Source organism: Cotesia glomerata, linkage group LG9 (assembly GCF_020080835.1).
Source record: "Cotesia glomerata isolate CgM1 linkage group LG9, MPM_Cglom_v2.3, whole genome shotgun sequence".
In the NCBI taxonomy this organism is placed as follows: Eukaryota; Metazoa; Arthropoda; class Insecta; order Hymenoptera; family Braconidae; genus Cotesia; species Cotesia glomerata.
In genome coordinates this window covers 19,490,642-19,510,933 of record NC_058166.1, presented here as the reverse complement: position 1 = coordinate 19,510,933, position 20,292 = coordinate 19,490,642, and the positions used below count along the sequence as shown (strand labels likewise).

At 34.5% G+C, this 20,292-nt stretch overlaps 1 protein-coding gene across 2 annotated transcripts in view; it reads left to right on the top strand.

The window, feature by feature from the left end:
• LOC123271792 (teneurin-a) overlaps positions 1-20,292 on the top strand; it is a 397,455-nt gene that overhangs the window by 125,694 nt on the left and 251,469 nt on the right. For both annotated transcript variants that reach the window (XM_044738204.1, XM_044738203.1), the window contains exons 3-4: positions 8,461-8,510; positions 16,717-16,953. In XM_044738204.1, coding sequence (XP_044594139.1) covers positions 16,728-16,953 — 226 coding nt within the window. In that variant the 5' untranslated portion in view covers positions 8,461-8,510; positions 16,717-16,727. The remainder of the gene's footprint in view (positions 1-8,460; positions 8,511-16,716; positions 16,954-20,292) is intronic.

The following is a 20,292-nucleotide window of genomic DNA, read 5'->3' as shown; positions in this document are numbered from 1 at the left end:
TAGAAGGAGCTCACACACGATCACAATAGATGTGGAGCACACACCATCACCGCTTTCAGGAGAATGTCTATCTATCTCTCTGGCTCTGGGAATCCTTCCCATCCAGCGCCCGCAAACACCAAACAGAGCTTGATTATTATCGTCATCTAAACTGGGCTTGATTGTTCCGGTATTGGATCGAAGCGTTGCCCGCTAATATCCTCGCAATGCCATGCAACATTACTCCAAGCTTTAATTGTCGCTCCTGGATTAGTATTAATAGACAATACCGGAGTTATCTTAGAGGATTTCAAGGGTTATGCCTCTTGGCCTATTACGTCACAGCTAATTGATTATATTGTTGTATTGTTGTATGACAATTAAATCATAGCACCTTAAAATGTCAAAAAAAAATTTGTTGAGACTTAAGCCATGATTTTATAGCAAATTTGAATGTTAATTACGATTTATTAATTAAAAAAAAAATTTTATTAAAATAAAAATTAATTAAAAAGAAGCTTATTGATAGAGAGAAATAATTATTTTTATTCTAAAGATTAATATTTTAAAATTAACTTTCTAGTAGCGAGAAAATTCAGTGGCCATGCGCCACCTGTTGGATTTTTTAAGAACTAACTTTTCTAAGAAATTAATATACGGATATATCAAGCTTGTTATGAATAAATAAAATGAATGATAAGAATTTTTAACGGGTATTGAATTTGCACGCCTCAAAAATACTTAATCAAAAACTACCGTAGAAAATTTAAATGTTATTTACGATTTATTAAAAAAAAAAAAAAGTTAATTAAATTAAAAATCAATCACAAAGCAGCTTATTAATAGAGACAATTAGTTATTTTTATTTTAGACTTTAATATTTTGAAATTAAGTTTCTATTAGTGAGGAAATTTAGCGACCATGCGCCATCTGTTGGATTTTTTGAGAACTAACTTTTATAAAAAATTTATATTTTGATATATTAGGCTTGTTGTGAATAAATAAAAGGTAAGATAAGAATTTTTGACGAGTATTTAATTTGCACACCTCAAAAAGACAACTCAATCAAAAACTATGAAAGTTTATCGAATATATATTACCCTAATTGAATAAACGATATTGCAGCGTAGCACTGTAAGTATCTCATTAAGCCTGTAAGAAAGATACAAGGTAGTAGTTTGTGGTCTGTAGGTATCGCACGTTCTTGTTCTCAGTGCAAGTAAAGTCTTAGCGATGCCATGTGCGCTCGACTAACTGCATTAACCTGCAATTATAGAAATTACCTGGTTCGCGAGTTTAGTCTAGTCTTGTCTAGTCCTACAAAGTAGCTTCAACGTCTAGTCCGGGTTAGTCTGCTCGAACAGACTGCAGATTCTATTCTCACTTCTGGTATTCACCGTTCGTACCTCGGTAACTTCCCTTTTCTCAGTAACATTCTTGGCAATACGGTGGTCTTACGGATGTATGGCTCAACCTGTCCCAGTGCAATGCCCTCGCTTTAATTATTTCAGTAACTTAACTTTTCTCGTTGCGGTTAGTGCATTAGCTGGTCGCTTATTTAAAGTCTCACTGTCGATGGCGGGATTCTGAAGAAGCTCCAGCTGGACTAATGACGTCATTCGTAAGAGGACTAAGTGTATTTCTAGGGACAATGAGATTTAATTTGTCCTTTCGGGTCATTGAAAGGCTGGTGAAGGTCTCACCCGGGTAATTCTCGACGATGGTGCCTCTCGCGATTAGAATATAAGGTTACCGGCGTATAAACGCTCGCTGGGGTGATACGCCCGAGGATAACTGGATTAAAACGCCCCACGGCGTCTCGGCTAATGACTTCAGTGACACGTCATTGCTACCCTCTATCTCCATCTACGCTCGTCCTTGTCCTCGTTCTCGTTTATCAACTCACTCACCCTTTCTTCCTCATTCGGATTTTCCTGTATCTCTTGTTTTGTAGAAAAATTTTTCGATGTGGCTTTGTATGACCTTATAAAAAATATAATGTTTAAATAACACTAGCAACCTTGCAGTCACTATATGACTGCCGGGACTTGTGAACTATAAATAAATAAAATTTTGCTTCCCTCAATAATGTTTTTTGTTAAATTGCACTATACTTTCTTATATATTGACTTTTTTAAAGATATAAACTAATCCCAATGTTACACTCATCAAGAGCTTTCATTTGAGTACCCACATGCATTTTCAAATATTTTTCATATATACATATATATAATATATATAAATATATGAAAAATTGATGTGAGTACTCAAATGAAAGGTCTCGATGAGTGTAACATCGGGATGAGCTTATATCTTTAAAAATGCCAATATTTCACAAGATACAAGGTCATTTTCTTAATGATTGACATTTTTAAAGATATAAACTCATCTTGATGTTACACTCATCAAGACCTTTCATTTAAGTACCCACATGGTAATTTTGATATATTTTATATATATGGTATTTGTAAAATATATAAATATATAAAATATATGAAAAATTGATGTGGGTACTTAAATGAAAGGTCTAGATGAGTGTAAAATCAGGATGAGCTTATATCTTTAAAAATATCATTAGCTGACCAAATCCAAGGTCATTTCCTAACTATTAACGTTTTGACATATTTTTCATAAATACATATTTATAATATATGGCTTAATGTGGTCTAATATGGCCGTCTTTGATTTATATGTGACTTTATATGACCATATATAATTTTTATATTGCTTTTTATAACCGTAAATGATTTTCATATGGCTTAATATGGTTTTATATGAACATATGTGATTTTTATATGATTATATAAAATCCTATCAGACTATATAAGACAATTTTCTCCTGAATAATTTTAATGATCCTCTCGATCAATGAGAACAGTAAAGCATTTGCGTATTCATGATGATGACGATGATGATGATGATGATGATGATGATGATGATGATGATGATGATGATAATGATGATGGGGGCTAGAGTCGATGTATTTATGCATTAAGGAAAGGTTAATGTATAGAGACGTGTAGTTAGGAAGGAGCATATGGACACTGCGTGGTTAGATGCGTTTAGCCTTCACACCAATAACGCTTATCATGATAATGATAATGAATCCTAGACAAGCGGCTTTGGGCACGAATTCCCGATCAATGTTTTATCGATATTGCAACAGACGAGCGTGTGTATCTGGTGATGTTGTAGTCGGGCTCAATATAGCGACTAGAGCGTGCTGTGGGGCGTTTTCCTGGGGATTTATGGATTACGTATTGTTTATTGTACCACTTAGATGCATTTAGTCGCCGGCGTGGTACTGCTCCCACACACCCCTACTCACTTTTTCTTACTCTTACTCTGCTTCTTCCTCATCTCTATATACTGCCACGACTACTACTACTATTGTTATTATTATTTTTATTTGTTAAACTCAACAGCAGCGATCTCATGAAAGCAAATACCAGAGGACGTGACCTCTCTTTGGTTCTTCTCAGGAGTGCTTGCGAGAATATTCTCGTTATTGTGTTGGGAAAATAAAAATATAGAGAATAACTAAAAAAAAAAAAAAAAAAAAAAAAATAGTCTCGAGGATTCGCTTGAGATAAAAGACAGAAGCGAGTTTCAGTATGCATGAAAGCGTAGACAGAATCCGGGAAAGTGGGTGAGGGAAAGAAACCGAGGACTGAGGACTGAGGGAACGGTTACCACCGACGTCAGGAAACTTTTGTTTAAAATTGGAATTCCTTTGCGGCTCGTTGGGACTAGGAATGCAGATGCCAGTGGGTGAAGGAAACAACCAAGACTACTCGACTCTCCGGCAGGCTCCGTGACCAGACCGGGACCCAACAACTCCCAAGGAAGAGCTTACTCCCAACCCTGTCCCTCTTAAGTATCCAAAGGGTGAGCAACCGCTTGATGTTATTATGTCACTAAAAGCATTCGGTTGCTCGCTCAAATAATTGTCGACAGGTATTTAAATCCTTTTTACATTTATGCCTTTATTTTCGCCGGCTTTACCTAATTTTAGGCATTCAAAAATTCTCTATCTCTAGATACATAATTAAGAAATGACCTTGTATCTCGTGAACTATTGAGATTTTTAAAGATATAAGCTCATCCCGATGTTACACTCATCGAGACCTTTCATTTGAGTACCCACATCAATTTTTCATATATTTTATACATTTATATATTTTACAAATACCATATATATATAAAATATATAAAAATTGTCATGTGGGTACTTGAATGAAAGGTCTTGATGAGTGTTACATCGGGATGAGCTTATATCTTTAAAAATGTCAATAATTAAGAAATGACCTAATATCTTGTCAACTATTGACATTTTTAAAGATATAAGCTCATCCCGATGTTACACTCATCGAGACCTTTCATTTGAGTACCCACATTAATTTTTCATATATTTATATATATTATATATATAAATATATGAAAAATACATGAAAAATTGATGTGGGTACTCAAATAAAAGCTCTTGATGAGTGTAACATCAGGATGAGCTTATATCTTTAAAAAAATCAATATTTAAGAAATTACAGTGCAATTTAACAAAATTCATTATTTAATAAAGCAAAATTTTATTTACTTATAGTTCACAAATCTTCTAAATAATTATCGACTCAAAATTTTTCTTAAATCAATTTTATTCTGTTATCACCCAAATTTTTTGTCATTCGGGATTTTATATATTTTCAATATAAAGACTAAGTCAATAAATATCAATTAGCAGTGCGGATGTTAATGACAACCACCCAAAAATCATTAGCACCTAATCCCGATAAATGACTTGAACAAGCAATCTCGCAATCTAGGTAAAACATAAAAATTCATTAATCACAAATATAAAAGCTATTAAATCCTCAAGTCATTCGTAAAACATATTACCGTGAATTTTATTCTGAAAGATAATAGTCTATCTGGATGGCCGGAGTCTGAGTCTTTCTCGGATCTTAATCCTTGAATCAATTCCTTTAAATCCGAGCTACAAAGTATTATAGTCTAGGATATATAATATAAAACTGTCGAGAGTGTATACGTTTAATTTAATGAGCAGAAGGACCGTATCAGCGACTGCCTTATTATTATTTTGTCCGCTTTTATTTATAATTTTTATAATACCCGGTCTTTTATCCCGATAAATCCTGAGATACATAATAGCCAAAGCTTTTTCAATGAAACGCTGCACCGAGGCATAAATGTCTTTTATGAATTTTATATGATATCATGAATGCAATGAATATTTTAAGATGAATTATTTATGATCCGCTGAAAGTCACTTTTCGGTCGATTATTTTACTCCCCGGTATATATATTTAATATAACTAAAGAATAAGCGCAAAAGAGAGGGAGAGAGAGAGAGAGAGAGAGAGAGAGAGAGAGAAGAGAATAAAGTGACTTAAAGGACTTCTGGCTGCTCGGTAGATCAAAAGCATGGATCGCTGAACTTGCAGGCGACGAATTGGCAAACTCGCGATGGATGGAGCAGTAATTATCATGCCCTGGAGCGCTGAGGAGGATTCGTGGAGCCGCATCGAGAGCTGGAGAGCAAGCGAGAGGAGAAGAAGGAGGAACTCGCAAAGCAGAGACCGGGGGAGGTGTTTGAAACAGCACTGGTGCAAAATTCACAATCTAATCCAACTAAGCAAATTAATCCGGGTTCCGGGCGTTCGTACTCGACTCCGATGGTCCCTTCGCCCGCTTCTGCATTCCCAGAAACTTAGATCAAAGGGAATGTTGCGAGGCTCCCCTTCGAGCCCCGCGACTTCCATACACTCGGTCTTTCATTTCGGTTTCCTTCTCCGGGCTTCTTCGACCTCTCTTTCGCTCCCTCGGGTTTAATCTCGCCCTACAAGTCCTTTTCCGGCAATATCGTCCTGCTGTCAACCTACCGGCATTTCTATTCCATTGCTACCTATCGGCTTCCTGGTGTACTTCCTCCCCCGTGGCTAAAAGCGCTTCCGGTATTGGGCTTCTCCACATCAAATAAATTTACTCACGTATCGCTGCCGATTCCTATCAACCAACACTCACCACAAAAACCGACTTTTGTTTTTCTTTCCCTTTTATTCTCATTTTGTTCCTCCGAATTTTCGTCTTTTTTCATGATGGCATTTTCTTATATAACCATATTTTCCCTGATAAAGCCATTGATAGCCATATTTGACCTAATATTGCCATATATAACCATATTTAACCTAACATTGCCATGTATAGCCATATTTAACCGAATATTGCTATACATATAGTCAAATTTAAACAAATATTGACATATATCGCCATATTTAAGCTAATGTTGCCATATATTGCCATATTTAACCAAATATTGCCATATATACAGCCATATTCAAACTAATATTGACCTATATTGTGATATTTGAGCTAATATTACCATGTATTGTCATATTTAACCGAATATTGCCATACATACAGCCATATTTAAACTAATATTGACATATATCGCCATATTTAAGCTCATGTTGCCATATATTGCCGTATTTAATCAAATATTGCCATATATACAGCCATATTTAAACTAATATTGACATAAATCTCCATATTTGAGCTAATATTGCCATATATTGCAATATTTAAGCTAATATTGCCATATATTGCCATATTTGAACTGATATTGATATATATCGCCATATTTAAGCTAATGTTGCCATATATTTCCATATTTAACCAAATATTGCCATATATACAGCCATATTTAAACTAATATTGACAAAAATTTCCATATTTAAACTAATATTGCCATCTATTGCCATATTTGAACTGATATTGCCATGTGAAGCCACATTATGGCTAATATGGCGTTAAATATCCAGATATAATTTTAATAGGACATAATTATAGCTCAGTATAGTCTGATATGGCATTATTTGATCTGATAAGTCTATACATGGCCATATATGGCTTTCAAAGCCATATCTGACCTTATAAGGCTTAATTTGTAATTATAAAATTTTAATAGAACCTGATAAAGCCATATATATTGTCATATATGGTTGGTGAATAATTACAGAAAGAGCGGAAAAGCGGGGATCAGGTTTAGGGTTGGATATCTCAATTAAAACGCGTAATTTATTATCAAAAATAACACTAGTAATTTATTTACATTAATTACACTCAATATTTAATATTTTTAATAGCGGATTGTTAAGATAAAAGCGGATTTGTAAATTACAGCGTGGGTTGCAAAAGCGAAGCCGGTTGACACGTGGTTGAACACTTTGCCGGCACTGAAAAAGCGGTGAAATAAATGCACTGATAACACAATTTACCTATAACAAATTAAAGCGAATTATTAGCGGTTAATTTAAGCAATTTAAATTATAAAAATAGCGAAATGCGGTTAATTAACAATAAGCGAAAGTAAAGCGGAATTAATGGCGACTTGTTGCAACGAAAGCGTGGAAGCGAAAGATAATAATGATAATTCGTCTTCTTCCTCGTTGACTTGGAGAAGAAGGCTAATGCGCATGTCCAGCGAGAGCGATAGCCAATCAATAATTCGTTCTATTGATGTCGACATCGATAGCCAATAGTAAAATTCAATACATGTGGCGTGATCGAGCGGTCGATTGGCGCAAGCGTGTGAAAATTAGCGGGAACGAGCGCTTGTCAGGTGCGTATTGTAAATTTGGGGAGCCCACAGTGACGTAGTGCTCACTAAGTGGGCCTGTTCACTGAACAGTTGGATATGGTCTGATATGTTAATATCTGATCTGATTTGTCCATATCTGGTCCAAAATAGCCTGATATGTTAATATATTATACTAAGGCATATAATAAAATTATTTGACCTGTTCCTGAGGATTTTCCCAAATGATCCATCGTCTATCTAACTGGGTCGGTCGAGTGCCTGCACTTTGACAATAGAATCAGTGTCACGTCTAAGATACGCCGCGAACCTGAATAGCATTAGGCAGATATAACAATCGGTGGAGTGGGACAGCGTTAGAGACGGCACCCGTTGATTATCCAGCCCGTAAACACCAGTGCATCGTTATCGATTGGGGCAACAATCTGTTGGGTGGGCTACCCTGAGCACACACCCACACCCAAACACACAAACTCACACACAACTATCGTAATATCTATCTATTTGGGGCTCCTCGCCGTTCGCGCGTCCCCTTCCGCCATATTGACGCAATACAGCTTCACAGTTGCATAATGAATGGTTTGCTAATGACCCTACGGAGGTTGCGGAAACCGCAGCAGAGGATAGCGGGACCTGGGTTCAAGCACTTCCGGCATCAAACATGTACTAACGTTATACGCTCCATCCGGCAGTGCCTTTTTGCAGCAACAAATCTAACCGATTTTAATGTTTGATATTCGCACGGAAGCCCCCGAATATACCCTTGAGTCCTACGTACACCAGCCAATAGACGCTTTTTTTCGTAGTAAGCCTCCGGCGAGCCGTTTTCCAGGAAATATCGCTAATAATAGATTTATTTTTTGTTCCAGCACCAAATACTCGGATCCTGATCGGCTGACTACCACTCTGACGCGTCACTGTAAGTATTTTTGGGTAAATTATTATCATTAAGTCTTAGACAGTCTGAGGAAGATCTTATCGGGGTATATTTATCAGGAGTTGTAAAGGAACCGCGAAGCGACCGCACATCAAACTGACAGCCAACTTTAAGATCCTCGCAACCACTTCTGTTCCTTATACATTAATTTACCTTTACTCGCTTAAGTAATTAGTCTGTGATGCTGTCATCAAGAACTGATGCTCGCTCTATGCCTCCTATTCAGGATAATTCTACTTATCTAAATAGACATATTTACTTGCGGCGACGCTAGATACCTCAGCAATCATGTATTCTCTAACAGATTTCTATTTACTTGTCTAAGATAGTTTTAATTTTTTTTTTAACCAAATTTTTATTAAATAATTTAATTTTAATTAAACTGCTGTAAAAAATTTTTTTTACAAAGCCAAATATCATTTTTTAAATGTTTTTATACAAAAATTGGTCTTACCAGATCTTAAGACAGCCGCTGAATTTTTTTTTGTTAAAGTTAGTTCTGAAAAAATCCGACAGGTGGCGCATAGTCACTAAATCTTCTCGTTATAAGAGTCTTATTTTTAAAATATTTAATAGTAAAATAAAAATAAATCTTTTGACTGTCCTAAGAAGCTTATTTATCATTAATTTTTAATTTAATCAACAACTAAATTATTTTTTGTAGGATAAATTTTAATTGCTGCTTACATTTATGAAAAAATAAAAAAATAATATTGTTATTCTTATACATACTCTAAAATATCAATTTATAATTTTTTAAAAAGTTAGTTTTAAAAAAATCCGACAGGTGGCGTATGGTTGCTAAAGCTTCTCGCTATAGGAGAGTTATTTTTTAAGTATTTAATACAAGAATAATAATAATTTTTTTGACGGTCTTAAGAAGCTTATCTATCATTAATTTTTCATTTAATTAATTATTTTTATATAAAATATGAAATTAAAAATTTTTTCATCATATAAATTATATTTTATTCCTATTTGAAGATATCAGAAAATTTTTCCACAAATGTAATTAATGCAGAGACTTTATTACTTTAATTAAAAAAGATAATGCAACAATCTTGTTCTTATTTTTTCCTTCGACTGGACAAAATGTTTCACAATTGGCAATTGTGTGTTGAGTAAAAAAAGGAGGAAAAAAAAAAATACTCGGGTGGTATTAAGCAAGCGCGAAAGGAGAAAATAAAGTTAAGGGTGCTAAAAAAGAGGGTGTTGTGAAAGTGGTCTCTTGGCGAAAAAAGCCGGAACGTAAAAAGCTGAAACGTCGGAACAAAAAGGAATTAAAAATGATAAATTCAATAACTAGCAATAGAAGGTATTCTGTGCTATGAAATGTTGTATCATGAAATTAAATGTTCTCACTATTTTCTCTTTGAAGTCCCGGAGGCGTTCTCCTCTCAATTCTAAATTCTCAATTCTCAATTCTGAATAGTCGGGGATGATACAAATAAACAAATATATAGAAATATACAAATAGACCGGTAGCCGTGGGTGGTATCCGGTAGCCGGCAATAAACACCCATATGATTGTGTTTTGGAATGAGTTAAACTTTATGAATTCCCGGTTAGGCAGCCGATGACGTGTGTATGTGCAATGTGCAATGTATGATCGATCAATAAACCGTTTTTTTACCACGACAAATATTTTTAATCCGAGCACGTCTTCATGCATGACGTACGTGCTCGTACAAAAAATTTCGATGCTTTTTGATGAATTTTTATCGCGATTAATTGTCAAAAAAAAGCAATAAATACATGCCGACCTTTTTGTTAATCGATTTTTTTTTTTTTTTTTTTTTTTTTAATAATAATCCACGGCAACCGGATTTCATTTTTCCCAATAATCACGCCCGGGTCTCGGATTAATTTGGTATTTAAATGTTATGGGTTATAGCAATAATTATTATTTAATTGGCTCATTAAAATGAATCTGAAAGCCATTCGCTTCTGTATTACCAACAGAACCAATCCTCGCCGTCACTGTATTTATTATACATATAGTTGATTCAGTTACGCTAAAGGTAACGAGTTGATAAATTGAGGATCGATGACAGCGCTATCTTTACTGTCAACAATCGCCTGAAATGTCGTTATTACAAATCGGACTAATGAGACTGTCTGTTCATTATTTTTTATTTTTTTTTAATTAATATTTTAATTTTTATAGCAATTTTAATTTTATTTTTTAAATATTGATTAAAGAGAAAAATTTTGTAATTATTGTTATTACTAATTTTTTATCCACGGTTTAATTTATCCCGCTCGTAAACAAGAGACACTTGTGATTAAATTAAAAGCAGTATTATTTTTAATTCAAGCTCCTAGATTATAATTTCTCTTTAAACAATTCATAAAACATGAAATATAATATCTAAAAATGTAATACCGTCTAATTAACTCTGGTATTTTTACAAAATAATTAAATCCAAGTCTTTAATTTAACTTTCTCGGATAAACTATAAAGCAAACAAGCCAAAGATTGTGAGGATTAAAAGTTTGCTGAAAAAAATGAAAAACCCAAAAGTCCTCTAAATGACTTTTAAAACCCGGTGTAGTGTACCAAGAATATTCATAAAAGGGGTGCGAATGTTCAACACAGTTATTCTGTACAACATATTTCCCCTTGTATCTTTTAACAGGCACTTTTCGCAGCTGCTCAAAGCGCTCTAGCTTGGATACTTCGTTCTCGTGGTTGGTGGTACTCAAGTGGACACTCAACACGGTTTGTTTTGTAAGTTTCTCACTATAAGTGTATCATTTGACGCTTCAACAGCTCAGTTTTGAAGACATTGATACAATTTTTCCGTAAAATAAATGTTTTAGAAGTTATAACCATTTTTTGTAGTGACTGGTTACTAATTTTTTATTTTTGACTCTTAAAGCAACTGTACTTTTTTAACTATTGATGTTTTTAAAGATATAAGCTGATCATGATGTTACACTCATCAAGAGCTTTCATTTGAGTACCCACATCAATTTTTATATATTTTTCATATATACACATACATGATATATATAAATATATGAAAAGTTGATGTGGGTACTCAAATGAAAGGTCTCGATGAGTGGAATGTCGGAGTGAGCTTATATCTTTAAAAATGTCAATAGTTCACGAAATAAGAAGTCATTTGTTAATTATTGACATTTTTAAAGATGTAAGCTCATCATGATGTTACACTCATCGAGACGTTTCATTTGAGTACCCACATGACAATTTTTATATATTTTATATACATGGTATTTGTGAAATATATAAATATATAAAATATATGAAAAATTGATGTGGGTACTCAAATTAAAGGTCTCGATGAGTGTAACATCGGGATGAGCTTATATCTTTAAAAATGTCAATAGACCAGATACAAGGTCATTTATTAATTATTGACATTTTTGAAGATATAAGCTCATCATGATGTTACACTCATCGAGACCTTTCATTTGAGTACCCACAAGAATTTTTGATATATTTTTCATGTATACATATATATAATATTTATAAATATACAAAATATATGAAAAATTGATGTGGTTACTCAAATGAAAGGTCTCGATGAGTGTAACATCGGGATGAACTTATATCTTTAAAAATGTCAATAGTTTACAAGATACAAGGTCATTTTTTAATTATGTATCTAGAGATAGAGCAACGATACCAAATTTAACTATAAAAACCTATTTTATCATATAAATACCCTGGCCACAAAATTTTGCTTATTTTCTTAATAATATAGATTAATTCATTGGCTTTATGGTCAAGCAAGCAAGCATTAAAAAAATTCAAAATGTCCAACATTATGATTGCAAAGGATGTATTTTTGGAATTGAACTACAGAGAGCGAGTTAAGGCTCTGAAATAACGATCGAGCGGCAGCTAGCCGATTAACCATAACCGAAACCTCGACAAAGGGACCGTGTGAGCAGGAGTTCATCACACGATAATTTATATGGTAATTCCTGGAACGTAATAAGTCCGGTCTCTGTGTGGGGAAACCGTTCTCGCCACTACACACGATCCATTCTCGCATCCTGGGCACGCCGCGGTCAAGCTCGGCCCTACGCCCGGCTTATAACCGACTACAGACTCCGGACAAAGACAGGACTAGAGAACAGGAGTCCTGACAGTGTCTGATGTTCATGTGAGCCGACTGCGAATGAGAAGCTGCCCATTTTTTAACAGCTAGTTCGTCGGTGCTGAAAGCGCATCGATTGCATAATTCGTCGGATCTATTCGTCGGAGACTTGGACCAGCCAGAAAACGTGTTCTACGAGGCTACTTCTCCTCCTGGAGCCCAACGCGGCCTACCAATTTTCGACGTGATAGTAAGCGCCGGTGAAATTCAATTAACCTCGCGTCTGGTCGCTTCACTTGTCGCACATCCAACATTCAACATCGACATTGTCCCTCTCGATAGGCTGTCTAGGTTTTTAGAGTTCTTTTGTTTCTTTTAAAGAACATGGTGTTCCTTTTAGACTATTAGTTTTATAATAATAATAATTTAAAAAAAAATATTTTCATTACTTGAAAATAATTATTTTATTATTCAACCAAAAAATTGAATTTTGAATAATTTTTTTTGAGGAGAATAAGTAATGATATTTATTCTTCGTTTGGATTCTAAGAATCTACATATATTAAAGTATATTCTGTAATTTTTTTATTTAATAATAATAATATTATCAACTTCTTTCCTACGCCTCCAGTTATTAGAATTGTTTTGATAATACTGTCAAAAATTCAATAAATTAATTTTTAAATAATTTTTTTTAACGAAGCTATTAAATATTTCAATTCTTCATTCGAATTCTAAGAATCTACATATATTGAAGTATATTCAGTAATTTTTTCATTTAAAAATAATAATATTATCAACTTCTTTCTTACGTCCCCAGTTCTTAGAATTATTATGATAAAATTGTAAAAAATTCAATAAATTCATTTTTAAATAAATTTTTTTTAGCGAAGCTAATAAATATTTTAATTCTTCGTTTGGATTCTAAGAATCTACATATATTGAAGTATATACAGTAATTTTTTCATTTAAAAATAATAATATTATCAACTTCTTTCCTACGCCCCCAGTTAAAAACTCAGAAATGCAGAATTTTGTAAAAAGTAATGTTTATTTAAATTAATAACTATAAAAATTGAAAATTCGTCTTTTATTCTCACAAATAGGTAAAAATTGGCCTTATCAAAATATTCTTCATGAACAGTAAAGTCAAAGAAACTGATCGTTGATTGGTTTTCGTTGATTGCGATTAGTATCAGCAGCAAATCAGAAATGTTCGGATCGGTGTTGGCTGTTGTAGATCGACTGATGTTTGAGAATGGGTTTCAAGATCGATTGATTCGATTGAGAGTATACTAGCAGAGTAGACTAGCTGGGAGAGAGTCTTGAGAAGAGAATGCCATTCGGAATTCCCACGGTGACATACTCGATTCCCGGTGGCCTGAAGAATAGGCGAAGCCCTGCTGATTGATGTTTTGGAGAACAACCGGAGCTCAACTCCGCATTGTTCTAGGTTATCTCAAGACCACCGAGACAGTTACTTTAAGATTCTATTTGACCAGAAACAACCAATTTAAATGTCAATCTCCTTTATTATTTCATCAGTCCTTTATTTCGTATTTCCCGAATAATCCTATCGCTGATTCCCCGGTCATTCTTTTATCTTCCAGCTAGGATAAATTCAAACTCTCAGGTTCTCCTTACAATTTTTTACAATTGTGATAATTTATATTCCCGGATTTAATCCCAGTTTTAAATATTTCTTTTAAGGAGTGACTCTTTTATTGGTCTAACGCCGGAATAATATCCGGACAAGTGGCCGAGAAGCTCGCATTAAAGAGGTCGTTACGACCGAAGGACATTTTCATAAGATCTTAAATGTCCTCGAGATCAAGGCGTTACCTGGTAAGAAGGACATCTGAATGCATGAAACACAGAATTGCAGTGGCTGTGTCTAGTTATGCTCGTAAAAAATTCAAACATTGTGCTTTTGCATATTCAAAAGATTCTAACGTTAGTTGAAGACTCACCAATCGCGAAAAAGGATCTTAGGGATTACTTAACCGTACTTTTACAGTCGACAATTTAGTTTCTGAAGTAACAAGAATTTTTTTTGTTGAATAAAACAGTTAATAAATAGATTTTTTATGCACTGATAAAAAACTTTTAATAAATATTTTTTTTTTTCTTCTAATATTTATAATTAAAAAATATTCAATTAAATTTAATAAATAAAACAGTGAATAAAATATTTTTTTCATCTCGATAATGTTACTTGATAAGAGCTTAATAATTAACAACCGACCCAACTACGTTGTAGTAACTTGATACAAAAAAATGTATTTATGATACGATGTTGAAAAAGTTTTTTACGATTTTTATTCACTATCAGTTATGACGGATTAAAAGATGAAATGGAAAAAGAAAGCCCCAGCCGTTTTCGTACATGTAATGCATTTATTCGTACAAAAAGTAGGACATCAGTAGCATCGGAAAGACCCGGCATTAAACTACGCCACGGGAGGAACAGAAGAAGAAAAAGAAGAAGAAGAAGAAGAAGCTATATTAGAAAAGTTTTCCACGCGTCCTATACCCGAACTCTTGACTGCTCAAAAGAAGCAATCTCCCGGCAATAATATACACGTGCGACCAACCCCGATAATAACGGATATTATTTTTTCCATTTTCCCCTTGTCTCATTTCTCTGGGTCTCTCACCGCCATTTTTATTCCTCTTCCTCCTTACTTACTTTTTATCTTACATTCATTCGGAGCATCGACGGCACCTCAGCTTATTTGTTTCGAACTTTTAATTACATTTCGCGAAAGCATCTTTCGATTGGACACTTGATTCAACTCAACAACTCATCATAAACTTAAGCTCAAGAAATTAAAGTCCTTTTAATTCTTTTAATTCGAGTACCTCAGACGCTTCAATTATTTTACAAATTCCATCTTTTACCGCCAATCAAAATTATTTATTACTATTATTATCATCTTTCATTCTTATTTTTTTTATAACAGCCAATTTTCATATGAAAGCCATGTTAGGTCACATAAAAAACTATCTTTAAACATATCAGTTATTTAATCAAGCCATATATGAACATATAAAGTCATTTGAGGTCATATAAAGCCATATAAACCCAGATATGACTTGAAATGCCCATATGTGGCCTAAAATTGACAACTTTCTATATTAAGAATCATTAAAAAAAATATATGGCCATATTAGGTTACGTCAAACTTAATATATATGGCTATATTAGGTTACACCAGACCTAATGTGGCCATATTAGGTCATATCAAGCCATATATGGCCAAATATGGCCTAATTCCAGCCACTTTCTGTATCAAATATAAAATATCAAGTCATATATGGACATATCAAGACATTTGAGCTTATATAAAGCCATATAAACCCAGATATGACTTGAAATGCCCATATGTAGCCTAATATTGACAACTTTCGATATTAGGAATTATTAAAAAAACCATTTTGCCATATAAGGTTACATAAAACCTACTATATGGCTTTTTAGGTTATATCAGACCTAATATGGCCATATTAGGTTACGTCAGATTTAATATAACCACATTAGGTAACATCGGACCTAATATGGTCATATTAGGTCATATCAAACCATCAAATATAAAATATCAAGTCATATATGGACATATAAAGTCATTGGAGGTCATATAAAGCCATATAAAACCAGATATGACTTGAAATGCCCATATGTACCCTAATATTGACAACTTTCTATATTAGGAATCATTAAAAAAAACATTTTGCCATATAAGGTTACGTCAAATCTGATATATGGCTTTTTAGGTTATATCAGACCTAATATGGTCATATTAGGTCATATCAAGCCATCAAATATAAAATATCAAGTCATATATGGTCATATCAAGTCATTTGAGGTCATATAAACAAAAATAAAGCCTCCCATATCTGGTCTAATCTAAATAATTTATCATGTTAGGAATCATTATAAAATAATATATGGACACATTAGGTCATATCAGACTTAATATGGACACATCAGACCCAATATGGGCATATTAGGTCATATCAAGCCAAATATAGCTTGATCTGCCCAATTTTTCTATCAGATACACATTTGTTGCCAAGATTTAAGTCTCAACTTGACTTTTTATAAATTTTTGCTTCAGATGCCGCTGTGATGGACAGTGACGGTACCTTGGGCCGAGTGCCCAGCAACGGGGGCCGTGGTTTGCGCCGTCAACGGTCCCTGGAATGGCGAGAACGGCGCGGCTACGGAGCCAGTGTCCACTCCAGCAGCGACGATGACGACAATAATCGCCACGCTGTCCCAACATCCGTCTCATCTCGCGGCGCAAGAAGCCCCGGCCACGTTTTTGCGTCCCTTCTGGCCCAGCAGTACTCCGGTAAGTTTTTCATCCGTAAAAGTAATTTTCCCAACGAATGACACCAGAATATTCATACAAAACTTTTCGATATTAATAAATAAAAACCGTACAACTATCGTCCGAGGGAATCACTCATCTGGATCACTTGATAGCAGCAAGTGTTATTGACGAGTGGAAAGACTCGTTCATCATATTCGATCACTTCCGCTCAACGGCAGACAAGTTTTATTGGTTAACACTTTCTTTCTTCCTTCACAACTATTCTTTTTTCTTTTTTCACTATACTAAGCGAGGTTTATCATGCCATTTACACTTACTTACACCTCCCCTCCTCTGTAAGTAACGCACCGGTCTTGATTCAGACGGTACTCCGTCTTGTAACAACTTTCTTAATGAGTTCTCCGCGTTTAACTAATGCTAAACTTTCTTCCGTTCCAATAGTTACCAACTGCAGTAATGCCACCCCCTCAATCCTCTCTTCTCTTGGTTCTATCGTCATCCAAAATTAAGAGATAAAATTTTAAATGAATCCTCCGATTTTTAACTTTAAACTTTTTTACAAAAAAATATAAATCAAATCCGTGGAAAAATAATTATTTTACCCCCTTACTCTTTGTAAAATTTTATAAAATCTACGATGCGTCTTAGAAAATATATTTCAAGTAAAAATTTTCCAACGTACCATCATCGTACGTCCGTTAACATTTGTTCCAATCCAATGGTCGCCGATTACTACCTCGTACTCTTCTTCTTCTTTATAAATATATATAGATATAGATATATAGGGATATATAAATGTATGAAGAACCCCGCGTCTACTTTATCCTTATTCCCATTTCTATTTTCCATCCCCATCTCGAACCCCGGCCTTGTAAAGCTCCACAAGCTACAACTGGTAGAACCACCAGTAGCAGTACCCAGTTTCACCGCAACTCACTCCACTGCACAATGTCACATAACCGCACTCGAAGTGTATCGGTCTGTAGAGACTATTTCAGCGTAGACGTCGTCCATCTTCTTAACTTTCGACGGCAAACGTTATATTCCCTCTCTAGTCTCCATATCTCCGACTGAGACCAACTCTTATACTTACTTTTTTTTCTGTTTTATTATTATTTTTTGCTATACACTCACGCTATAAATATTGAGAAGCGATGGAGAAATAAAACAGTTATATTAGTACACAAGTATCGCTAACCTACGGATCCAACCCCGGAGGACATTAATCATCCGCGGGATACCCGTCGCGACAATACTTGTTTGTAAAAAGATTATTTATCTTCGATGTATTTTGTCTCTGAACAATTGGAGGGAGTGTGAGCAGTATTCAGCTCCAAATTACCCCTCAAGAATTTTTATCATATGAGTAATTTTTTTATTAGGTCATATGACACCTAATATGGCCAATTTTTAGGTCAAAGGTATCAAAAATTATTTTATATGGTCATATCAAACCTAATATGGTCTAAAATGTCCATATATACTAATTGATGTGACCTAATACGAAAAATTAGCCATATCTGACCAGATATGGCCTTATAAGATTTTATACGGCTCCATATAAATTTATATACCCATATCATGCCTTATATGATATCTGATGCGTCCGTATGTATTTTTAAATGTTTCCTGATACTACAATTAGCCATATTTAGATATTTTTGGCTTTATACGACCATATATGGCTTGATATTATCAGATACGTCCATATTTAATTATCTGATCATAAATATTATTGAAAACTTAGTATAAGAGCTGAAAATTATGATAATAATGAATTTTTATTTTTAAGGAAAGCCTCATATGATCATATATGATCAGATATGGCCATATATGACCATATATAGTCATATATTACCAGATATGGCCATATAAAGCCTGATATAGCAATTCTAATGATGAATTGTCCGCAAAAAGATATTTTCAAGGCTTTAATTAAAATTGAAGCCATTGGGGCCGCTCACAAAAAAAAAAATGGGGAGATGTAATGAAATCACATATGTGTTTTTGAAGATCTACGTAGATATTAGGCGCGATTATCGGTATTACCGATGAACAGGAGTACGTTATTACCAAAAATAATCCTCTTCTGAGCATACACATACAGACAATATGTTTATTGTATGATTAAATCGATTTGGGCCGATAACAGGCCGGACAGTAGTAGCAGTAGCAGCAGATATCCGAAATAATGAGAATGTAATGCATCACGAAGGGATTGAGGCAGCAATCTATGGTTTATATAGATACCGGATGGATGACGAGCGCAAGGGAGATAATTCTCGTAAGCTGCCCACGGCCAAACATAATATCACCAGCTCATTACCCCTATGCGAGGTTCATATCACGGTTCGCTGGCTTTTGTTTCAAAAACATTGACCTGGTCACTGCTCACTGCGGGAATTTCCATTTTCCTGGCAACAACCCACGCATGCCAGCCCATTAATTAACAATATAAATTCTTCGCCGCGTTATAGAGACCGATAGCCCACAGTCCAGACCGCCTATATTATAAGCAATAACATTATTACATTTTCATTCAATTTAATTAAATTTTAAATAATTGCTATTGTTACAGTTACTGTTGTTATTATCATCAAAAATTAATTAAATATTGGCAGTCTCGGCAAAACAAGAACAGAACTTTCCAGCTTCAAGACAAATTTAAAGTAGTTGTCTCTCTACTAGCGGAGTTTATCCGCCGTAATACTAATACTAATGTTGCCGTAAGGCACTGACTAAAAGCCACAAGTTCGTGGAGCTGGATGGAGACGGAGAACTCGAGAAACATCTACCAGCTCATCTTTTTCTCCCTTTCGCAACTAAACGTGTTGTGCTGGAAGTTGGACTTGAAAGAGCAAGAGATCACTCCTAATGGAGCTTTCGGAAGATTTCACGAGTTTCGAGCCCGTAAATGTAAATCTCTGAGAGAACCCACCAGTCATTTGTGAGCCTGAAAATAAAATCCAGAGACAATAAATGTTAGGTGTACGCGTATTTCAATATAACGAGGTGTTTGTTTCTGAGCAGAGTATCCGAAGCATGTCTAGTGCGAATTTGTGCGTGCCTTGGTCACTATATCGCACACCAGGCGTTACCACAACACGCTCCAACCCGCCCGACACTTTGTAGCTACAGCTTTATTGTCTCACTACATTGTCTCTCTGCCATCTGACCGATAAATTTTCTGTGAATTTCTACTTCCTTCTATTCTCTCTGGTGTAGAGAGTATGTGTAGAAAAATCTTTTGATTTAGGATGATGTGTACTTTCTAACCTATGTCAGACCTAATAATGCCATATCTGGTCATTTATGATCATTTCAAGCCATATAAGGCCTTTTATGATCTCATAAAGT